Source organism: Phodopus roborovskii, unplaced genomic scaffold, assembly GCF_943737965.1.
Source record: "Phodopus roborovskii unplaced genomic scaffold, PHOROB, whole genome shotgun sequence".
Taxonomy (NCBI): Eukaryota; Metazoa; Chordata; class Mammalia; order Rodentia; family Cricetidae; genus Phodopus; species Phodopus roborovskii.
In genome coordinates this window covers 5,071,674-5,094,304 of record NW_026126516.1, presented here as the reverse complement: position 1 = coordinate 5,094,304, position 22,631 = coordinate 5,071,674, and the positions used below count along the sequence as shown (strand labels likewise).

Below are 22,631 nucleotides of genomic sequence, written 5' to 3'. Positions count from 1 at the left end.
TTGAATGGCAATGGCAGTCCCTTCTTTCCCAAGAACTCTGCTTTTATTCACCCTGCTGTCGATAAGATGAGCATAGGTGAGCCACTGTCATAGCTGTGGAGGAGCATGAAGTTAGACTGTGCACTCAATGCTCTGAGTCCCTCCGCAGAGGAGAGGCTTGTAGGTGTGTCAAGTGAGCCGTCCGTGCTTCTCTCACTAGCTTGGTCCCAATCTGGGGCACCAATTTGTTAAGTCACCATCACTGAATTGGAGGTTGGAAGTAAAGTGACCCTTTCACTTGTCAGTGTAAGCCAGCCTTGTATTTGTCATTGCAGATGCCCAGCCCATAGCCTCAATTAAGGAATTGTCCTAGGCCAAATGGTTTGGGGTTGGGAAGGATTGCCTTGATTGTTAATTGATGTAGGAAGGCCCAATGCACTGTGGGTAGTACCCTCCCTAGCAGGTGGAACTGGGCTATATAAGTGTATAAGCTGGTTGTGAGCTTTCCAACAAGCCTCCTCTGTTGTCCCTGCTGTACTTCTTTGGTTGTGAAATACATTCTTTGATCAGAGGTACTCATGCTGTGTGGAATAGCAAGTTGGACTACCCTTGAGTTCCTGCATCAGCTTCCTTCAAGTGATGAACTGTGACCTGGAATTGTAAGCTGAAATAGCCCCATTCCTCCCCAACATTGCTTTTGGTCAGATTATCATAGACACAAAAGTGAAGCTAGAGCAACTGTTGGGGATGTTGACCCAAGCAAGACAAGAACAAGTATAAAGTCTGGGCATGTATCCCTGTCCTAAAGAAAACCTTAGACTAGGTTTTAAGGGTCTGGAGAAGAGAGCTCAGTGGTTAGGAATGCATACTACTTTTCCAAAGGACCAGTGTTGGGTGACTGTATTGGTGGCTAACAACAGTCTGTGACCCCAGTTCCGGGAAGTCTTATGCCCTCTTCTGGCCTCCGTAGGCACCGTGCACATGTGGTACACAGACAGACAAGCAGGCATTGTGCATGTGTACACTAAAAGTAGAAAAAATAGGAAAACCCAAAGGTTAAAATGTGTTTTTCTTGAAAGTGTTTAACTCCATGTGTGTCTTACATCCTTAGATTAATAAAGGAAGCTGGCAAACAAGATCCAGAGCTGGCTTACATCAGTAGCAACTTTATAACTGGACATGGCATTGGGAAGAACCAGCCTCGCAGCAAACAGATGGAAGCAGAGTTCAGAAAGCAAGAGGAGGTGACAATGACAGCAGTGCTTCTTAATGTGCTGGAAGACCTGGGCCATGCAAACTTTCTTCATAGTTCCCCAGCATGCTTCATTTTCTCCTTCCTCCTTCTTAATGTGCTGAGAGACCTGGGCCGTGCAAACTTTCTTCATAGTTCCCCAGCATGTGTCACTTTCTCCTTCCTCCGCCTGCCTTCCTTTCCTTTCTTTGTGATAGTACAATACATTACTGGGTTATAAAGAGATCTGCTGTTTTCATGAAATGACTAAGAGTCATTGATACACTTAGAATTATAGTAGCTTCTGGTGAATTACTTTGTCTTAATTGTCATTAAGCAGTCCATTTTCCTTTATGGAACTACTATGTGACATTTACACCTCATAGGAGAATGAAGCCTGGAGACCATGATTGCTATAGCTTCCATAGACCTGCAGAGCAACATGCTGTAGTCTTCTCTAGTGTCTTTCTTGCTTGCCTTTAAAGGCCTGCCTTTTTTGGTATATCTAAGATCACTGTGTTCTGCAAATGTAGCTTAAAATTGTTCAAGCTTTTAAAGATCTTATAAGGAAACTGCATATAAAGGTGCTAAAATCTAAGTGTTATGGCAGGCAAAATTCATTTGTTTGTTTTCTGTATAACTTAAAATTAACAGAAGAATATGTTACAGGAATGTGGTCTTAGCATTTTGAGCAGATTCCTTATCTGGGAAGTCCAAGAGCCAGTCTGATGTCTCTGTCTAAAGAGCAGCATGTGCTATTTAACTATGTTGGGAAATATCAGTTACTTTTTTCATGACTGACAAAGTCCCCCATAGAAGCAACTTAAGGAAGGAGTGATCTATTTTGATTCATGATTTGAGAGTATGCTCTGTTGTGGAAAGGAAGGCATGATGACAGGGGTTTGAGGCAGCTGGCCCTGTTTGTCTGTAGAAAGAAGCACATAGATGAAGACCTGTGCTTTTACTTTCTTTTTGTTGAGACCTGGACCCCAATACATGGAATGATGCTGCCCTGCCTGCATCTGAGGTGGATCTTTTTTATCTCACTTGAACTCTCCTGGAAACATTTTTTACAAAGAGGGCCAGAGGTTTGTCTCCTAAATGATCTGATCTAGATCTCATCAGGTTGACTAATTAGGATCAGCTACCACAGAGGGTAATGTGATTTTAAATTTTGTGTGAAAAACACTTGCCCTTTTCTAATCAATTTTGTTTTCTTTAAATTACTAGTTTCTCAGGTGCTAAGAAATAAGCAAAGCTCTGCTTGTGACAAGTCCAAGTGCATTTGGAGAGTTTAGTGATGGAGCGCTGACTTCTTTGCAGGGTTGTTGGCACCACACAGTCTCACAGACAATGGATGCCACTGTGACAGGACAGACTAGCAGCAGGTCTCCAGGAGGGGGTTCACTGCATCACTTGCTTGGTTAGATATACTTGTGGGTAGTAAAGAGAAGCCTGAAGTCTGAAGGCATTCAGTGAAAAGTCCTGTCATTAAACCAAGGCCCGTGGGCATGTGGCTGTGGTCTTGTTTCTGTAACAATGTTATTATTCCTAGATTACATTAGAGATGTAGTGTTCCTAAGGAATATGTCAAAAGTGATTCACTGTTAATGATTTTGTATTGTTTTCATTGGGAAATTTCTTAGAATTGCTTCTCGTAATTTTTTTTTTTTTTTTTTTCAGGTACTTAGGAAATTTCGAGCACATGAGACTAACCTGCTCATTGCAACAAGTGTTGTAGAAGAGGGTGTGGATATCCCCAAGTGCAACTTGGTTGTTCGTTTTGATTTGCCTACGGAGTATCGATCATATGTTCAGTCCAAAGGACGAGCCCGAGCCCCGATCTCTAATTATGTGATGTTAGCAGATACAGATAAGATTCAGAGCTTTGAAGAAGACCTTAAGACCTACAAAGCTATAGAAAAGGTGTGATGAAAAAGTTCCTCTGTCTTCCTTTTTATCTTTATGCATGGAAAGAGAGAAAAGTTGCTCTACAGAGGGCACTCTCAGTAGTGTGTACATATAAGGAAGTTGAGATGGTTACAGAGACCTAGAATGCCCCGATAAAATAGCAGTACAAAAGGTCCTGTGGGTCATTTGAGAGACATGTCTGGGGGAGGGCACTGTCCATTTGGACAGCATAGTGGCCAGTGATTGAGTTGTGGCAAGAGAATGATGAGAGAGTAGTTTACCAACAAGAGACTGACAGTGTCCTTTGTGTGTGCACGCACAGTACCAGACAATCCTGGTACAGCATGTTTCCATATGTCTGGAGCTGGGAGGAATCTGTGGAGAGCCTTGCTGTAGCAAATGGCTTTGGAATTTTTGAAGTATATTAGGAGAGATGGTTGTGTCACGCAGCATATATCAAAATACTATTTTTGTTTAGAACAGGGTGTTATTGTGTAGCCTGGGCTGGTTTAGAACCCATAGTCATTGTGCTTCAGCCTCCTGAATACTGGAGTTATATAGGAAAGTGCATCATGCCTGGGTAGAGAGTTTTCTCTATAAACACAGAGGCAGGAAGTTAAAATGTGGGAAAGAAAATACTTGTTCTCACCCTATGTCTTGTTTGTGAATGCTCAGATCTTAAGAAACAAGTGTTCAAAGTCAGTGGATGGTGCTGAGGCTGACGTGGATGCCGTTGTAGATGATGATGATGTTTTCCCACCATATGTATTGAGGCCTGATGATGGGGGTCCACGGGTCACAATCAACACTGCCATTGGACACGTTAACAGGTGAGGGAGGAGATCATTTGTCAGTGTTGGAGGCTGGTCTGTCTCCACTAGTAAATAAGTGGCAGTTTATACCCAGTGACCAGCCAGTGCCACCACCAAGAAGAGTAAAGGTACAATGGCTACAGTGAAACAGCTTGGACACAGTTTTACTTCAGAACATGCTAGCCAAAAATGTTATAAGCTAGGTTTAATCTTGACAAAAATTTCCTGGAGACTCGAGTTGAGAGGCAGACTCAAAAGGATAGGCCCACAGTTTTCAAGAGTTGCAAAACAAGGTCACTGAGACCAAGGAAAGATCTAAGATGGGGAGATGTGGCAGCCAGGTGGGACCCTGTGCTCCTGAGCTGCATGCTTTGACTACAAAGAATGTTTTTTTAATGGTTTTTCTGGGTGAAGGACAGATGAGAATTCCTTAGTATCCTGACGGAATTTTAAAATCTAAAATAGTTTTCAGATAAAATTGTAAATTAAATCTTACATTTGCTCCTTTGTTTTGCCCTTAAATGAGATTTATCCTGATATATAAACTAGGTCTGTAACTGTTTTTTTCTTAATTCTTAGCTCAGGGAAAAGTAAATTATACTGAAGTTCAAATTAATTCATGATAATGATACTTAATTGTTAATGGAAAATCCAGTACTGCACAATGCAAAAATGTAAAGTGAAATGCATTCTTTGCCTGTGTTTTAATTGTGACTGTTTTCTGTGAGGCTCTGTTTCCTGTTAATGGAGAGTGAATGATAACGGTGCTGGCAAATGGACTTAGGGGCATGAGCTGTACTCGCAGCAGGCACTGGCGTGTCCTACTGCCAGGCATGTGTGTCAGCCAAGCCAGGCATCTGCTTACTTATGTGTCGTGTGCACATGCACACATCCCTAGGGATCATCCTTTTCTTCTGCTGTCCCCATTTTTCTCTAGGTGGCTCTAGGTTCAGTTCATTCTAGATTTCTTTTTTTCTTTGCACTTCCCTCTTCCTATGGTGAGAAAGTCTGATTCACTGTGCTCAGCCCACCTGTCTGTTGGCTTCTCTTGTCTTCAGAGCACCCCAGCTGCACAGGTCTTCTGTGAGTTTGTTTGCCCTCCCAACACTTTTCTTCCTTGGACCAGTTTTCTCTGGGCCTGCTTCCTGCTCTGCCACCATTTTGTGCTACCATCCATGGAGCTTCTGTCTCTTGGTTTAACCCTAAGCTGTCCCGCTGTCCTGACACCTTCCTCACATATGCCATGGCTGCTGGCAAGTGTAAGATGATTGAGAAGCCAAGACTGGTAGTGCACTCTCGTTGCTAATTCAGAGCACTACTCTGTATTGTGCAGTATCACTAGGTGCAGGCTGACCCTTTAAATGCAAGCTTCAGTTTTAACTAAAATAAGATTAAATAATGTAGATTCCTAATTACACACATCCATTTCCAGTGCCCAGTTCTGTCCTGTTGAAGGTCAGGAAGCATCGAAGAACATTCCTTATGCGAATGTCAGCCTAACAGATGTTGTGAATGTTGAGACAGTTTTCTATCAGTTTCTCCTTTGTAGATTCAACTTCAGAATTCTTTTCTTCACAGATACTGTGCTCGATTACCAAGTGATCCGTTTACTCATCTAGCTCCCAAATGTAGAACCCAAGAGTTGCCTGATGGTACATTTTATTCAACTCTTTATCTTCCGATTAACTCACCTCTTCGAGCCTCCATTGTTGTAAGTTAAGAAAAAGACATGACTTGCATTGAAGTACGCCATTAGGGCTTGTCTAGCTTCTTTAAGACATCCAAGTTATATTCTGAAAAATCATTTGTAAGTCACATAGTCAGCTCTGTGTTCAGGTTTTTATAGATCACACTCTGCAAATTCTTAGAACTTGAGCAGATGACCACCTGGAAGTTCCCTTTGGGCTCTACTAATTTGAATCTTTTTGAGATATCAGTTAGCTGTGGCTTTGCATGCAGTGACACAGAATTCATTAAATGTAGTTCAGCTGCTCAGCTGAGATTTGCCTTTTGTAAACTACTGCCGTTTCCTTGATTTCCAATACTAATTTGCAGATGTTCCAAATGAGTAATTTCAAGTCCACAGAAAAGCTGTTCCATAGTGGTTAGATTCTAATATGTCTTTAGGTTTTTGTTTTGTATTTGTTGATTAATGAAAATTTTAAATTTTTATTAAAATGCACATTTACCTGAACTTGTTTCATCTTAGTTAAAAATTCATCTTTTTTTTTTTTTTTAATTGGTCATGGTTTTAAGAGATGGGTGTGTCAGAATTGGGATGTAGTTTGGTGATGGAGCCCTTGCCTCTCATGGTGAGACACTAGATTACATGCCCCCCCAGGACCACCAAAAATTTGGGGAAACTAACAAAAAAACAACTAGACTTTTTTTAAATTGTTGGTGTTTTCAAAGTAAAATACTTGGTTCTGGCAAGTTGGACATCAACATTACCAGGGCAGAAGTTCCAAGGCTGTTGAGTGGCTTGGTAAACTGTATCTAGAAGTGTTCTGTTGTTGTTGCTTTCAGGGTCCACCAATGGGCTGTGTACGGTTGGCTGAAAGAGTGGTAGCTCTCATTTGCTGTGAAAAACTGCACAAAATTGGTATGTAGCATGTTTTGAAAACATAGTGTAAGTGGAAAAAATGACCATTATACAACAAAAGCACATGGAGGCCTCTGAAGGCTTCTGGAGCTTGTCAGGGCATAGCCTTGCTGCTTTTGCTGTACTTCGGTAGGGTTAACATTGAATTTTCTATAACTCATAAACCCTGCGGTACTGGGCCGGGCTCTTGACTTTTTACAGCTTCACTAAAAACAGCTGCCAATTTTTGCTTCTGTATTGACCCTTTTAAAATACATAAGAATGCCCTATTGGCTCCTGAGCCATCCACATGGTTTGTTGGACTCTCAGGTTGGTCTGTATTGGTGAAGAAAATTGTGTTTGAAAGGGATGTGTGGGGCTGGCCTGCTGATACTTTATTTTTATCTTGGAATTTGCAGGCTTGCCCATGCTGAACGTACAATTGTCCCTACCTAACTATTATATAAGTACCACGTTCTAACCTATTGCGCCACTGGAGCTCCTGAACATACAATAGTCAAAGATAGATCCTCTACAGTGTCAACCTGTTGTCACTTTACATTGCTTTTAAGGTTGACTTATTTTGTGTGTATGCATGCTTTGCGTTTGCCTTAGTGTATTTGTACCATGTATGTGTGGTGTCTGTGGAGGACAGAAGAAGGCATCAGATCCCCTGCAAGTATAATTGCATATGATGTCAGCTATCTTGTGGATGCTGGGAACTGAACCCGGGTCTTGTGCTCTTCACTGCTGAGCCTTCTCTTCCATTTTTAAAGGCAAAGGGCCTTCAGCTGCTGTCACTCTTGCTTGCTTCCTGGGGATGGTGCTGTCTGAGGTTACTTATGTACTGGGTTGTTGACATAAGCTCTTTTAATGTCTTAGGTGAACTGGATGAACATTTGATGCCAGTTGGGAAAGAGACTGTTAAATATGAAGAAGAGCTTGATTTACATGATGAAGAGGAAACCAGTGTTCCAGGAAGACCAGGGTCTACAAAGCGAAGGCAGTGCTACCCCAAAGCAGTTAGTATTGGTTAGAACTGAATAAAAATCAGCCTTTCTAACTTTATTACCTGCTACATCAAATCCTAAATTGCTCTGCTTGGATGTTTGCCCAGATCCTAGTCTCTGCCCATCTGTAGGTCTTGGCACATTCCCCTGAAGCATAGTGCCTCCAGAGCCTCCCTTTACATGACTTAACTATTGCTGGGTTTGTCGTTTGGTTTTGTCTTGCCCTTCAAAAGAATGCTTGAGTCATTTATTAAGTTCTACTCGGTACCGTTTGACTAACTTATTTAGTGGTACAGTTCTAGCCTATCAGCCTTTGCTGCTTAGACCGTACATAACTCACATGGTGAAGTAGGTAGCTGAAAGGGCTGGGTCTTCAGGTGATGGGAGGTGCATCAGAAGATGGAGGGGGCTGGGTCTTCAGGTGATGGGAGGTGCATCAGAAGATGGAGGTGGCTGGGCTATGAGTCTGCCTGACCTGTGCCATCTCAGCAGAGCTCAGATGTCAGCATCTCCTGCTTCACTCAAGTGTTGATATTAAAACATTAATATCTTTTAGTTCACAAGGTTCCCAAACAAAGGCAAACTTTCATTGTGTTTTATCTTCTAAATATGTGGTTCTTAACTTTGTTTTTGCAGTTTTTACTTTAAATATCTGTACTCCAACTAAGTATTTTCAAGATTTAAAAATCATTCTTTTTTTCAAATCCTGAGTGTTACCCATTTTTGTGTATAGCTTCTCCCCCTTCATATTCACTCTTCCTGTTGGACACATTTGTTGTAGTTAATGCCACTTGGGGTGTCTCCTGAGACTCATGGTGTCTGCCTTGCTTCCTCCTGGACCAACCAATTTTGTCTTTGATAATCAAAACTGTCTCTTAGCCAGCGCTTAACAGGAATAACTGAACTACCAGTGCAGTGTGCCAGTCACTGTCGGGGCTGTAGCATCCTAATTTATGAGTCTGTTAAAATTGAAAGCTCAAAATCTGAGCTAATTTGATTGTGATTCACTCTCATAATGAGAGCTGTTAAAAGTTATACTAGAGCCAATTGCCTTGAGTTCAATCCCCAGGACCTAGAGAATTGGCTCTGACAGGCTGTTCTCTGATTGCCACAAGTGTGTGTGTCACATGTGACATCACACACATACATTCTTTCTCTCAAATGTAATTATACATTTTAAAAAGTAACACTGATTTGTGAAAGAGGTCCCGTTGTAGTAACTGAGACAAAAACTGATTCCTTTTCTTTCCAACATTTCCTCCCTCTCCATTTTCCCCTTCCATTTCTCTCCTCTCCCTCCCCTCTTGCACACACCTCAACTCAGTCTGTTAAGTGCCTCTATTTGTACTGAAAAATATAATTCTTCTTGTCCCATTGGTGCTAAGACATGATTTGTATGGTGGAGAAAATGTTCTTTTAATGAAATAGTTTTAGAAATCATACAGTATGTCTGAATGTTATCTTTGTTATACATAGTATTAAAAACTGGTCTATTTTCTGATACTGTGTAATGTGTAAGTAGTTTGAAAACTCATGGGATAAAAATGTTTTTCAGTCAAAAGAAATAGATCGATCTGACTTTTTAAAGACCATTTCACATACTTTTGATACTCCATAAAAGTATAATGAGCAGTTTTTTTTTTTTTTTTTAATCCTAACAAATTTCTTGCCAGCATCTAGGACAAAGGTTATTTATTCTTGCGCTTGATGCTTAATTCTTTCCTCCATCTCTAGATCCCAGAGTGCTTGAGGGAGAGTTATCCCAAACCTGATCAGCCTTGTTACCTGTATGTGATAGGGATGGTCTTAACTACCCCCCTCCCTGATGAGCTCAACTTCAGGCGACGGAAACTCTACCCCCCTGAGGACACCACAAGATGCTTTGGGATCCTGACAGCCAAACCCATACCTCAGGTAGAGCCTTCACTATGTTTATTGGAAGTGCTACTTGGTACCTAGTGATGAATAAACTATAATGCAGTACAAATGCCTCTGGACTGAAAAGGTGGTTTTCTTTTTGCTAAGATTCCTCACTTTCCTGTGTATACACGCTCTGGAGAGGTCACCATATCCATTGAGCTGAAGAAGTCTGGTTTCACACTGTCTCAACAAATGCTCGAGCTGATTACAAGACTCCACCAGTATATATTCTCACACATTCTTCGGCTTGAAAAACCTGCCCTAGAGTTTAAACCTACAGGCGCTGAGTCAGCATACTGTGTTCTACCTCTTAATGTTGGTAAGGAGGAGCCTGCTTTATCTGTGTCTCTTTACTGTATTGTGGCTGGACAGTGAGAGTGTTGCTGGTAACTAGCTTAGTGTGTATCTTATGAATACTCTTGACTGATAGCTGGAGACTTGCTTTAGTGTACCTTACATAGGACTCTTATCTGTGTTATATTTATCATGCTAAAGAGTCTTTTTCTTCTTTAAGTTAATGACTCTAGCACTCTGGACATTGACTTTACATTCATGGAGGATATTGAGAAGTCTGAAGCTCGAATAGGCATTCCCAGCACTAAGTATTCAAAAGAAACACCATTTGTTTTTAAGTTAGAAGATTACCAAGATGCAGTTATCATTCCAAGGTAGGTGTTTCAGTGGAAAAGAAAATGGTGGTACTTGCTGCAAAAGGTGTGCTTGTTCATAATGGCTGAGGGTGTGGGCAGTGACAGCAGCATATAGAGAGTTCTAGTGAGATGAACACATCTCTCCAGTTCACTTCATTCAGACAAGAACTCAAAAAACGCTGTAGGTGAAAGGTTTTACTTTGTGAAAAGTATTATTTCTCATGTAAATAATATTGATAGCCCCCCCCCCAAAAAAAGACGAAGAAGGAAAAGAAAAGTTACCCCTTTAATTCCCAAGTCTTTCACATTGGTAGCAGTGTTTATACCTGAAGCTTTCCAAGGGGACTATTGTTAGTAAGCCTATGGAGGATGACAAGAGTACTTGTCTTTGCCAAAAAAATTTAGGGAGTGATAAGTCTGAAGACAATAAATTAAATCTGGATAGTTTACAAAGAATTAACATGTTGGTTGATAGACTCTGACTTAACATTCATGCATATTCGTGCCCCCTACCTTCACTTTATACCCCCCATCCCAAAATCAAATTTTAACGATTTCACTAGACTATCACTATCAGAGGAAATGTAATTTATATCTGATGTCTTATGTTTAACAGTAGTTTACAAAGAATTTATTCTATAGGATGTTGCTAAGCTTTCTCTTTTGATTGTGTTAATGAAACAAGTACTTGAAGGAATTTAGATTTCATATTGTCAAAGGAAAGACATTTAGAAGAACAAGTGAAGAAAATGGAGAGCCTATTTTTTGTTTTACTTAATAGAAATAGTTTTTGTTCTCAAATTCTTGAAATATATTTTTGATATTTAAATTTTGTTAATATATTTACATTTAGTCATTTGAATTCTTGATATATGCTTCCATATTAAACTAATTGTGCTTTGAGAATAGTTGATTTACACAAAAAGGCAACTTGATTTTTCTCTATTTTTAGATACCGAAATTTTGATCAGCCTCATCGATTTTATGTAGCTGATGTGTACACTGATCTTACCCCACTCAGTAAATTTCCTTCCCCTGAGTATGAAACTTTTGCAGAATATTATAAAACAAAGTATAACCTTGACCTGACCAATCTCAACCAGCCTCTGCTGGATGTCGACCATACATCTTCCAGGTAAGAGCTGCAGAAGTGACTCTTAGGTGTGTGTGTGTGGGGGGGTTGCTTTCTAGGATCAGAGCGCCTCTGCCCACCCATGGACTTTGAAATCAAGAGATCGTTTGCACAAAGACATGCCGGGGTGGTAGAGGGCTGTGCTGAATGAGCTCCCTGGGTGTCTTGTAGGCATACCAAAGCTAGAGTCCAGCCACTGTGAGGGTGTTCTGTTGTTCCCCTGTTTGGTAAAACTGCTCTGAAATTTTTTTATAGACTTAACCTTTTGACACCTCGGCATTTGAATCAGAAGGGGAAAGCACTTCCTCTCAGCAGTGCTGAAAAGAGAAAAGCCAAATGGGAAAGTCTGCAGAACAAACAGGTAATGAGTTGCTACTAGTGTGACCTAATGGTTTTTAATTGGTTCTTTTATTCTTGTGATTATAATATACTTACATCATTTACCACGTCTGTCCTCCTTCCTCACTCTTAAGTTCATGCCCTCTTTTTTCATTAGTTATTTACATGTATGTATATACATAAATACAATCTGTTCAAACATGACCTATTTTTGATAACAATGACTAGTGAATTTCTGGGAGGTCACCATGGGTATTGAATTTATTTTGAACGTCCTTGTTGGTAAGGATTGACTTTTGCTGTTAACCTTAATCTATTGATACATCATGGAATCACCCTCATGAATCCAATTTAGGTCTAAAGGATTAGTTTTTAAAGTTAGATTTTAATAGCATTTATGATTTTCATCATTAATCCTTTAGTGAAATTGGTCATTTGAATATTATTTGTGTGTGCTTTATATTTATCAGCCTGTGTTTTTCTTTACTCGAAGATACTGGTTCCGGAACTCTGTGCTATACATCCAATCCCAGCATCACTGTGGAGAAAAGCAGTTTGTCTCCCCAGCATACTATATCGCCTTCACTGCCTTTTGACTGCAGAGGAGCTAAGAGCTCAGACAGCCAGCGATGCTGGCGTAGGAGTCAGATCACTTCCTGCGGATTTTAGGTATGCCTATATTGTTCAGAAATTTAATATGCAACAAAATAATAAGTCGAAATTATATTTTCCTTATAGTTGTTACTAAAAGATGAAAAAGAAATCGTGGACACTTAAAACATGAAAATTAACGGTATTGTTTGTCCCTTAAGTAGCAGACTAGGTCACTGAGCTTTTTGTTCTTGTCAAGTTAGAGGCAAACTCCCGAGACAAAGCAGTCATTTCTTCTTTAGTGGTGGCATTGAAATGAGGGTGGAAGCAGTTAAGTCTTCTAAAATGAGTTACATATTAGAAAGCAGCAGCCTCCATATGTTTTTTTTAAATAATTTATTCTTATTTTATGTGCATTGGTGTTCTGCCTGCATATATGTCTGTGTGAAGGTGTCAGATGTTGGAGTTACAGACAGTTGTGAGCTGCCACGTGGTCACTGGGAATCGAACCTGGAAGAGCAATTTGTGCTATTTCCATTGAACCATCTCTCCAGCCTCATCCATTTGTTCTTATCTTTATCATTTTTTTCCTGTTCTGTATACCAAAGAAATTTTTGACTTAATCATTCAATTAATTTTGGTTATATAGATGGTGGTTCTATGAATTGAAAGAACTTAAAGATAATAATCACTTTATAATACTTGAGTGTTTGCTTCAGTATAAAACACTAGTTCAAACAACATAGCCTTTATTAACTCATTCTGTTCTGTGTCCTGTCCTGAATTGGATGTTATTTCCAAGTGCAGAGTTTATAAGTTGCTTACTTGGTTAAGCAGAAAGTTTGTGGCTCCAGGTCCTACAGGAACCCCATCTTGGATCTCCTCAATCCCCCTGCTGTAGGTGCATAAGCAGAAGTCACAGAGCAAACTGTTGTATATTATGTTGAGTATGTGCAGAATCTCTAGTTACATTCTGTTAAGCTTGGGAATGTGTTTTTCTTCGTGAGTTGGAGAGGACTTTTGGAGTTGCTTGGTTTGTTAGTTTTTAATTCAAAGTACTGGTGTTCTGAGCTTACCCTTATGAAGAATGGATAGAAAGTTATAAACGTGTCTTTACAGATACCCTAACTTAGACTTCGGGTGGAAAAAATCTATTGATAGCAAGTCTTTCATCTCAACTTGTAACTCCTCGTTGGCTGAAAATGATAATTACTGTAAGCACAGCACAATTATAGTCCCTGAAAATGCTGCACATCAAGGTGCTACTAGAACCCCCTTAGAAAACCATGACCAAATGTCTGTGAACTGCAGAAGGCTACTTGCTGAGTCACCTGGTAAGCTCCAAATTGAAGTTTCAACGGATCTTACAGCAATTAATGGTCTTTCTTACAACAAAAATCTTGCCAATGGCAGTTATGATTTAGTTAACAGAGACTTTTGCCAAGGAAATCAGCTGAATTACTTCAAGCAGGAAATACCTATACAACCAACTACCTCATATCCCATTCAGAATTTATACCATTATGAGAACCAGCCCAAGCCCAGCAATGAATGTACTCTACTGAGTAATAAATACCTTGATGGAAACGCTAACACATCTACCTCAGATGGAAGCCCCGCGGTGTCCTCGATGCCTGCCGTGATGAACGCTGTGAGAGCACTCAAGGGCAGGATGGACTCTGAGCAGAGCCCTTCTGTTGGGTACTCCTCAAGGACTCTTGGCCCCAATCCTGGACTGATTCTTCAGGCTTTGACACTGTCAAATGCTAGCGATGGGTTTAACCTGGAGCGGCTTGAGATGCTTGGCGACTCCTTTTTAAAGCATGCTATCACCACATATCTCTTTTGCACTTACCCTGATGCTCATGAGGGCCGCCTTTCATATATGAGAAGCAAAAAGGTAAGCACGGTTTTTATTCTGAGCTTAGCTTCTTCAGTGTATCTGAAAGTGGGGCAGGTTAACCCATGGACATTTCTCCAGGAGTCAGTGCAGTTGTGTTCTAGTATATTTGGGCCAGCCACGCCCATGGGACATTACCCCTGGGTAGCATGATAGCTGTGTACCAACAGTACAATGAGGCTGTGGAGTTGGCTGGCAACCTTCTCTATTGATAGAAGTTTAGTTTAAATAAACCTCTGTGCAAATGGGTAGTACTCCTAGATCGTGAAGGGATAGAAATTGTCAGTGTTACTGTTCAGGGGCTTGTGCCTTTGGTTAGGAAAGTGCTTTGGTAAAAAGGTGTGTGCATATAAGATGTAGTCATTCCAAGAGTGGCATTTCTTCCCAATTTCAGGAAGCCAGGCAAGGGAAGAGCATCAGGCTTTACCCAGTGTAGACAGTAGTACTCACAGTTCTGAGTGGTTGTTCCATAGTCCTGAGAAGGAGCAAGTTCTTTTTATTTTTCTACATGTACATATGTGCATGTTTATGTGTGTGCATTGTGGAGATACATAGATTCATAGACGTGTAGAAATGGGTTAATATTTAAGAGAGAGGTAGCCAGTAAGAAGCCTGAACCATTGGCCAAACAGTTTATAATTAATATAAGCCTTTGTGTGTTTATTTGGGACTAAGTAGCTGCAGGGCCAGGTGGGACAGAAACTCTGACTACACCTTGCAATGCAAAACAAAGCTGCACCTGCAGAGTGTGGTAGTACTCAACAGAAAAAGGAAGGTAGTGGCAGTGGGTGCTGGGAAACCACGGGAGGGAGGATGTAAGAAGAGGCCCAGCTGTATGAAGAGAATTTGGTGTGAGTGCTATGGATACTTGAGAGGAAGCTTGAGCAAGGGGATGTTACTATTAGTAGGGTGATCTTTAAAGAGACTAATGTGGCACAGGATGTAGTATGGGCTGAAGAGTACAGCCAAGCCAAAAGCAGAACAAAAATGGCTTAAAGGAAGGGACGGAGGTAAGTGGTAATTTCAGGAAGAAAAAAAAAATCATTTTAGTCCAACAAACTTCTTATTCTACTAGACTCTACTCTAGCTCCTTTATATAGAACATATATGCAAGGGTATAGAGAGAAATACTAATTTCTTTAATCTAATTTAAGTTTTCTTATAGCCTAGAGAGGTGCATGTTTTTAAATCTCCATTTGATAGGCAAGACAATGAAGCAGGAGAGGTTTAACTTACCCGAAAACATTGTGCTAGGGAGCAGAGCTGGGATTGAGCTGGCAGGTATAGCTATGGGCCTCCTTGCCTATCACCATCATGGCAGCTAGCTTCAAACACCAGACGTGTGAGCATCTTACAAATAATGCTTAATGTCCTCTTGTAGTGCTCTTGCAATGGGATGTGCCACCATTTTGCAGATGAAGAAACGGATGCCCAGATATTTAGGAGTTCGCTTGTGTGAGGATATTCACAACCCCAGATATTTAGGAGACCAGATATTTAGGTCTGATATTAGAGACCACCTACCTGCTGGCTCACTTTACAGTGAGTCTAAGACAGGCCACCAATGCAAAGCCCTGACCATTGTGACAGCTTACAGAAGAGGAGAGTGGCAGTGGCAAGTGTTGTGAGGAAGACAGAGTGAGGTGTCAGGCAGGGCTGGGTATTTAGACCTTATAGTATAGAGCCTGGAAGAATGCATAAATAGAATTCAGTCCTAAAGCTCTTGGAGAAAGAAGATCACAGTCATGAAGGCATTCAAAGTAAGAATACTAGACCCTATTAAGTAAGAAAGATACTGCTCTAACATTCAAAACGTTATATCCATTTATCTATTCAGAGAGCCCTTTGACTTGATTTCTTGCAGGAATAATTGTTTCCTCTGCCTAGTGTAAGGTGTGTTCAGAATGCTCTTCCATACAGACCCCAACCAGGCTCTTCTTGCCATTCCTGACACAAGCCTCATGCTCACTGCACAGCTTGTATCCTTGCTCAAGCTGGCCTTCACTGTGATCTTCCTCATTGCTACCTGCTGGTTCTCTCGGCCTTGATTTTTGCCTCACATCAAGCCCTTAGTTTTATGTTTTCTGTTCTGCTGAGCATTTCTGACTTGGAATGTTTTCCCTCTTTGGGCCCTTATTGCACTATTCCTCTTGGGATGCTCTTGTGTATCATGGGAAAGGAAACCAGCATTTATGTACACTGGCCCTGTTATAGACAGCTTGGAAGTGCTTTGGCACGTGGTAGTCCCAGGCAGAGCTGTCTGCCAGTCTGTACACGTTGTAAGGACTCTTCCCTGTCCCTTTGCCTGCTCTCTACCAGACTGCTTAGCTAGTGCTGACCATGGGTAGGTACCACATGCTGGCTAAGTAGTAGGTGCATTCTATGGAAAGGGCTCCTGGAGTATTCCAGTATGGTTTTAAAAACGGGAAATGAGATTGGTGGTATTAGATCCTAGTCTCCAAGTGAAAGCTAGACAGAAATGTCATGTTTAAAGTAAATTAGGGATGTGGTAGAGCCATTAGGAAAAGCAAGTGGACTAGAGGAAAGATAATAAAGCTAAGCTGCCTCAGTGATGTACTTGTACAACAAACGCTCTTTAACACCTTTATTCCAGTGTCTTGAAATGCTGCCCACAACAAAAGAACAGTATTTGAGACTGTTGGGATTAGAGTTGTGTGAGTGCTTAGATTCCAGAGAAATAAAAACCTTTTATACAGTGACAGTTTCCATGTAACATGATGTCCTTCCCCTTACACAAGAATACCATGACATCTTGAGTCACAGGTCTTGACATCTTCTGCTCCCAGTTGCCCTTGCCGCCTTGCATTTCATACTGTCAGTCTGTGCTTTACAACTTTGGAATTGAGCTCTTTTCCTGACTCGTATATAAGGAAAGGAATTTGTGTGCATTAGGTTTTTGTGTCTCCGTTTTGTAGTGAATATTTATTTGATGACACCAAAGAATTTTTAGTCATTGTTATAAATAGGTAGTAAAACTCTGTGGTCCTTATATTTGGTAACCAGTTGTGTAATACAAAGGACATCATAAAATGTTGGCATGTGTGTTTTCCAGCCATGGCCATTTAATGGGTGTTTGTGACTTTTTTGCCCAAGGTCAGCAACTGTAACCTGTATCGCCTTGGCAAGAAGAAGGGGCTGCCCAGCCGCATGGTAGTGTCGATATTTGATCCTCCTGTGAATTGGCTTCCTCCTGGTTATGTGGTTAATCAAGATAAAAGTAATGCAGAGAAATGGGAAAAGGATGAAATGGTAAGCAAGTGCCCAGTAAGCAGCACCTCATTTCTGTTGACCAAGCACCTTTGCAGTGTAGTAGGCTGTCTGTGACCTCAGAAATAGTGTTGATTTTAGTGTGCGGGGGGGAGGGGGGATTCTTGTTACCTTCTTTTCCAAAGGCATAAAATTTTGTCATGTTTCCACTTAAAAATAAAATCAGAACCCTCTCAGATTCCCTGTACTCTCATGTTACAGTATATCCTTGGCTGTTTGTTGAAGTGACTTTGCAGTGACCTGTGATCACCAGACTATGTCCAGAAGAATTCACTTTAGTGCCGACTAGCTTGTGCAGTGCAAGGCTAGCTTGGGACTGTTTTGTCTTGCAGAGTGGGAAGATTGTAGTGTACTGCAAATAATTTTAAGTTTTGCCTCTTTAGCAGCCACAGCTTCTTTTGTCTTGTCCCAAAGGCCACCAGGGGGCAGCTGGGAGGACTGTGTGCCCTGGGCTGGTGGCTGAGAGAGCTGTCTTATATACGTCTTTGAAGTTACCATCTGTTCAGACAACTCTGCTTGCCAGGTTTATTTTGTATTTGGTGATAAACGGGCTTCTGTTCCTTCACTTTTACTTCAGGCTGATAATAACACCATTTCTATGATAGGTTTCTAAATAGCATCATCTTTGTGCCTCATTTTTGACATTTCTATCCCAATAAGTCCTAAGCATGTGTGGTGGTGTGGTCTGGGAGGCTGTTCTGATAACAGGCCTGTTTGCCGAGTGTATTTGTAACTCAAGTAGGATTTGACTTATCAGAGAAATGCAGCTTAGCTGGAAAAGAATTAAGAGACTGTTTTAAGTTACATCTGAGGATGACATTTGTTACTGATTTGGAAAATACACACACGTATATGTATATACACACACACCTTAGTAGAAAACTGTATTGATTTGAACCTTAGAAAAAGTACTTCATTTCTAAAGAAAATATGCACGCACGCGCACACACACACACACACACACACACACACACACAAACACACACACACACAGAGAGAGAGAGAGAGAGAGAGAGAGTGTGTGTCAGTAGGCCTTTTCTGTCCATTTGATCCTTCAGGTATCAGGGACAAAGCAGGGCTTTCCTGAGTTACATGCTACAACACAGATTACTGGTTCCTAACCTTTTCTGTTGACTCTGCACTTTGGATCTTAGCATAGACTAACGTACTCCTCAGGCGTTCATCTATTGCTTTACTTAAACTGACTGTACTGGGAAGTCAAATGTTTTTGGTTTGTGTTCTTCAGTGCATTCTGCCCTAGGTAACACCTCAATGTCTGAATAGCTCTTCGGAGGGCCGGGGAGGGATGGCAGCTCAGGTGGATTTGCTTTTTGTGCTTTGGAGAGCATTTTTGAAGTTCACCTCCTTGTGAGGATGAAGAATGCAAGGGGCACAAAAGACAGCCCACCATGTTGCAGAAACAATGGTTTATGGAGAAACTTTGCAATTTAAAAGCTCAGGCTGAGTAATTTAAATTTGGCCCTTTTTGTCCTAAAATTCAAATAATAAAGCCGGTGCAGTGGTGCATGCTCTTCCCCCCCTTTACCCCAACCCCCCATCCCGCCCATCATTTGGGAGGCAGGAGTTCAAGGCCAGCCTGGTCTACACAGTGAGTTCCAGGACAGCCAAGGCTACATAGTGAGATCTTGTCTCAAACAGAAACAAAAAGTAGTCAAAGCCTCTCATTTTGTCTTGGAAAGGTACAAAGTTTCTGACAGAGTTTGCTGAGATTTGCTACTTGCTAAGTGTTTTACCTGCATTGTAAGAGTATATGTATCTAGTAGATGCTGGTATCTAGTAGATGCTGTGGAAGCCAGAAGAGGGTGTTGATCCAGATGGTTATAAATTGCCATGTCAGTGCTGGGAACTGAACCCAGGTCCTCTGGCAAGAGTAACAAGTGTTTTTAATCTCTGAGCCATCCCTTCCACCCTGTTGATAGTTTGTTTGGTATTCTTTATTTTTCAAAGGGATTTTGCTGTATTTTTTTTTTTTTAAAGCAGTGAACTGTGTGTGATTATAGGACTCACTGTTATTTTCTTCAGGCAAATATCTCTTTTAAGTCTGGTTGAAAAAGAAATATATGCCTCTTTTAAAAACCACTTGGGCAGTAGTTTGAAAGTATTTCGTCAGGATACTTAGGAAAGTTGTCCCAGTCAAAGTTGAAGTTTACTGTCCCGTGTTTGCCCCAAGTACAGTGGTGGTGGCTGTGCCTGTGTGTTTGTGTTTATGGGATAGCAGAAATCGGGCATCTTTGTAGCATCACCGAAAGGTTACATCATTGCTGAATCATAGCCCATTATTAAGGTTATCATTCACAAATAAGCTTTTGCCAAAGATATTAGAATTAGCAAAGACTTTTTTTTTTTGACAGAAATGCGATTGTTATGTTTCATGTTAATCTAATTTTTTTTTTCTATTTTGTCAGTCTGTTATGATCTGTTGGCATGAATACCATGGCTCAGAGTAGAGGGTGAGAAAATAATTTCACAAATTCATCCCCTCTTTCAGTGGTCACATTCATTTTTTTTTTTTTTTTAAACAAAGTGGTTTAGTTCTACATTGTAGCAAATGGTTTTTGATTTGAAGTGGAAATAGAGAAACTATTATAAAAACCCTCCTGTAGTTTTTAATAGTAAAGGTTTTTTTAAATTCTGGTTTTCTATTATGCTTATAGTTGAAAAGATAGTGTTCTTTCTACATCTGGAATTGCATTTTGCTGGTTGAAAGTCAGGCTACCATATTTTCAGACTCTGATCGACACACAAGGGCTCTCTCCTTGCAGAATTGGGGCTACTCAGTTGACGTTTTTTTGCATGGTGGACATCAATTTTAACTTTATCCATGTTCAGAATTATTCACTTACAGATTTATACTAGATAAAGGTCATTTTATAACTTAGAAAATGAGCATTCAAAGAGCATGCTTGCCTTTGTTTATATGATTAAATAACTTATTTTATGTTAATTGAAAACAAATGGCCATGATTTTTAAAAGTTGCCTTTTAGTATTTGTGGTTGTCATTTGAAATTATCCATAACCCTTGCTTTTATTGAGTTTCAAACTCTTTTAAAAACAGCGGTTCTGTCTCTCCTCCTTTCCCATTCCCCGTTTCAGACAAAAGACTGTTTGCTGGCTAATGGCAAACTAGGTAAGGACTGCGAGGAGGAGGAGGACCTGACGTGGAGGGCTCCCAAGGAGGAGGCTGAGTATGAAGACGACTTCCTGGAGTATGATCAGGAGCACATCCAGTTTATAGACAGCATGTTAATGGGGTCAGGAGCCTTTGTGAAGAAAATTTCTCTTTCTCCTTTTTCAACCTCCGATTCTGCTTATGAATGGAAAATGCCCAAAAAGTCCTCCTTAGGCAGTATGCCATTTTCCTCAGACCTCGAGGATTTTGACTACAGCTCTTGGGATGCAATGTGCTATCTGGATCCTAGCAAGGCCGTTGAAGAGGATGACTTTGTGGTGGGTTTCTGGAATCCATCAGAAGAAAACTGTGGCGTTGACACAGGGAAGCAGTCCATTTCTTACGACTTGCACACGGAGCAGTGCATTGCTGACAAAAGCATAGCAGATTGTGTGGAGGCCCTGCTGGGTTGCTATTTAACCAGCTGCGGTGAGAGGGCTGCTCAGCTTTTCCTCTGTTCGCTGGGGCTCAAGGTGCTCCCAGTCATCAAAAGAACCAGCCGGGAAAAGGCCCTGTGCCCTGCTCAGGAGAACTTCAGCCAACAAAAGAGCCTTTCAGGGAGCTGTGCTGCCGTCGCTGCCAGCCCACGGTCCTCTGCAGGGAAAGACTTGGAGTACGGCTGCCTGAAGATCCCACCAAGGTGTATGTTTGACCATCCAGATGCAGAGAAAACCCTGAACCACCTGATATCTGGGTTTGAAAATTTTGAGAGGAAAATCAACTACAGATTCAAGAATAAGGCATACCTTCTGCAGGCTTTTACACATGCCTCCTACCACTACAACACTATCACTGGTAAGGAGCCCTAGCGAGGAGACTTTGTGTCTAGTGCTTTGTTCTGGCCGTGCACAAATAAGATCTGTGTATGCAGTCTTAGTGCTCAGTATGCATGGCAGGGGGTGGAAGTCACGGAAAGCAGAATTCTTTATGTTCTCCGATTCTGGGGAGTAGGAATGCTCTGTGACTGACAGTTGAAGTGTGACTCGTGCATCCTCTCACATGAGGAGTCTCACATGCTGCATGCTTAGAAACTGAAGCCCGCATGTTTTGCTGTTTCCTATCTTTTCCTACCTAAATACCTTTCTTGGGGCTTATTCATTGCAGCGTTAGCTTCTTGATTTACTCATAGTCAAGTTGTATTCTCACATCTTTTTGTTATTCCTAGACAAAAAGGTCTTTTTAAATCTAAAGATGAGACGATGAAACAGAACTGTTGTATAGGAAGGGCTGGTTACTTTCCATTGTTTTGTGGTTGTCTCCTTTTTTATTTAGTAGTGTCCTAATATCTAGGAGAGTAAGTCCCCAGAACCAGTTAGTTAGCTTCAGCGTCTGGACCCAGATAAAGTTTGTATTTTGCTTCTTGTGTAAGAATATCAAACATAATCAAAGCAAGATAAAAAAGCTTATAGTTTGGATAATAAAAGCTGTGTGGGTTAAGGCCGTTTACAAAATATAAACCCTGAAAGTGACATTCTAAACTAAAGCCTGCTTTCTGTGTGGGAAGGAGATGGCATGGTTTCCATGCATTGCTGGAGGCCATGAGGCCGGAACTCCACGATGGCCTGGCTCTTCTTGCCTTTTCCTGGGTGCTCAGGAATGGGGCACCCTGTCCTGGCCTCCGTTTTCTCAGTGGATTCTTTTTAACAGCTAAGGAAATCAGAGCACTGGTCAGCACTGGTATCTTCTTTCATTCTGATAAGCAATCCTTTTTGTCTGGGTTTTGCTCTAGCGCACTACGCCTTTCTTAGTCCCTTGGTGTGTGTCAGGTTCAGGGTGTCTAGTTATAGTTAGAGCTGGGGTCATGTTTTCCCTGCCGTTATCTCGTGTACCTTCTAACCCCGAAGTGTGATGGAATTAACCACAAGTTGCAGAGTGTAGGGCACACTGCCTCGATGACAATGCACAAAAGATATGTGTGCCATGTGTGGCTTTACTGAGATGCCACCATGTGACAGAGACTCAAGAGTGATGCCCAGTGCCTGTCTAGCTAATATAAGTACCCAAGGAGAGGGGTGCTATGACTTTGATTGTGTCTGGAAAGTGGCTTTCCCCCTCCAAAACAAGCATATTATTTGGCCACTTGACAATTATATGAC

General features: G+C 41.2%; 1 protein-coding gene across 1 annotated transcript in view; it reads left to right on the top strand.

Moving 5' to 3' along the window:
* Positions 1–22,631, top strand: part of Dicer1 (dicer 1, ribonuclease III) — a 67,548-nt gene that overhangs the window by 37,422 nt on the left and 7,495 nt on the right. The window contains 15 exon segments of the mRNA XM_051196547.1: positions 1,091–1,223; positions 2,894–3,136; positions 3,797–3,951; positions 5,512–5,644; positions 6,460–6,535; positions 7,397–7,536; positions 9,259–9,438; positions 9,550–9,763; positions 9,959–10,112; positions 11,047–11,229; positions 11,482–11,587; positions 12,059–12,234; positions 13,276–14,056; positions 17,171–17,326; positions 20,460–21,330. Of these exon segments, the coding sequence (XP_051052504.1) occupies positions 1,091–1,223; positions 2,894–3,136; positions 3,797–3,951; positions 5,512–5,644; positions 6,460–6,535; positions 7,397–7,536; positions 9,259–9,438; positions 9,550–9,763; positions 9,959–10,112; positions 11,047–11,229; positions 11,482–11,587; positions 12,059–12,234; positions 13,276–14,056; positions 17,171–17,326; positions 20,460–21,330 (3,701 nt within the window).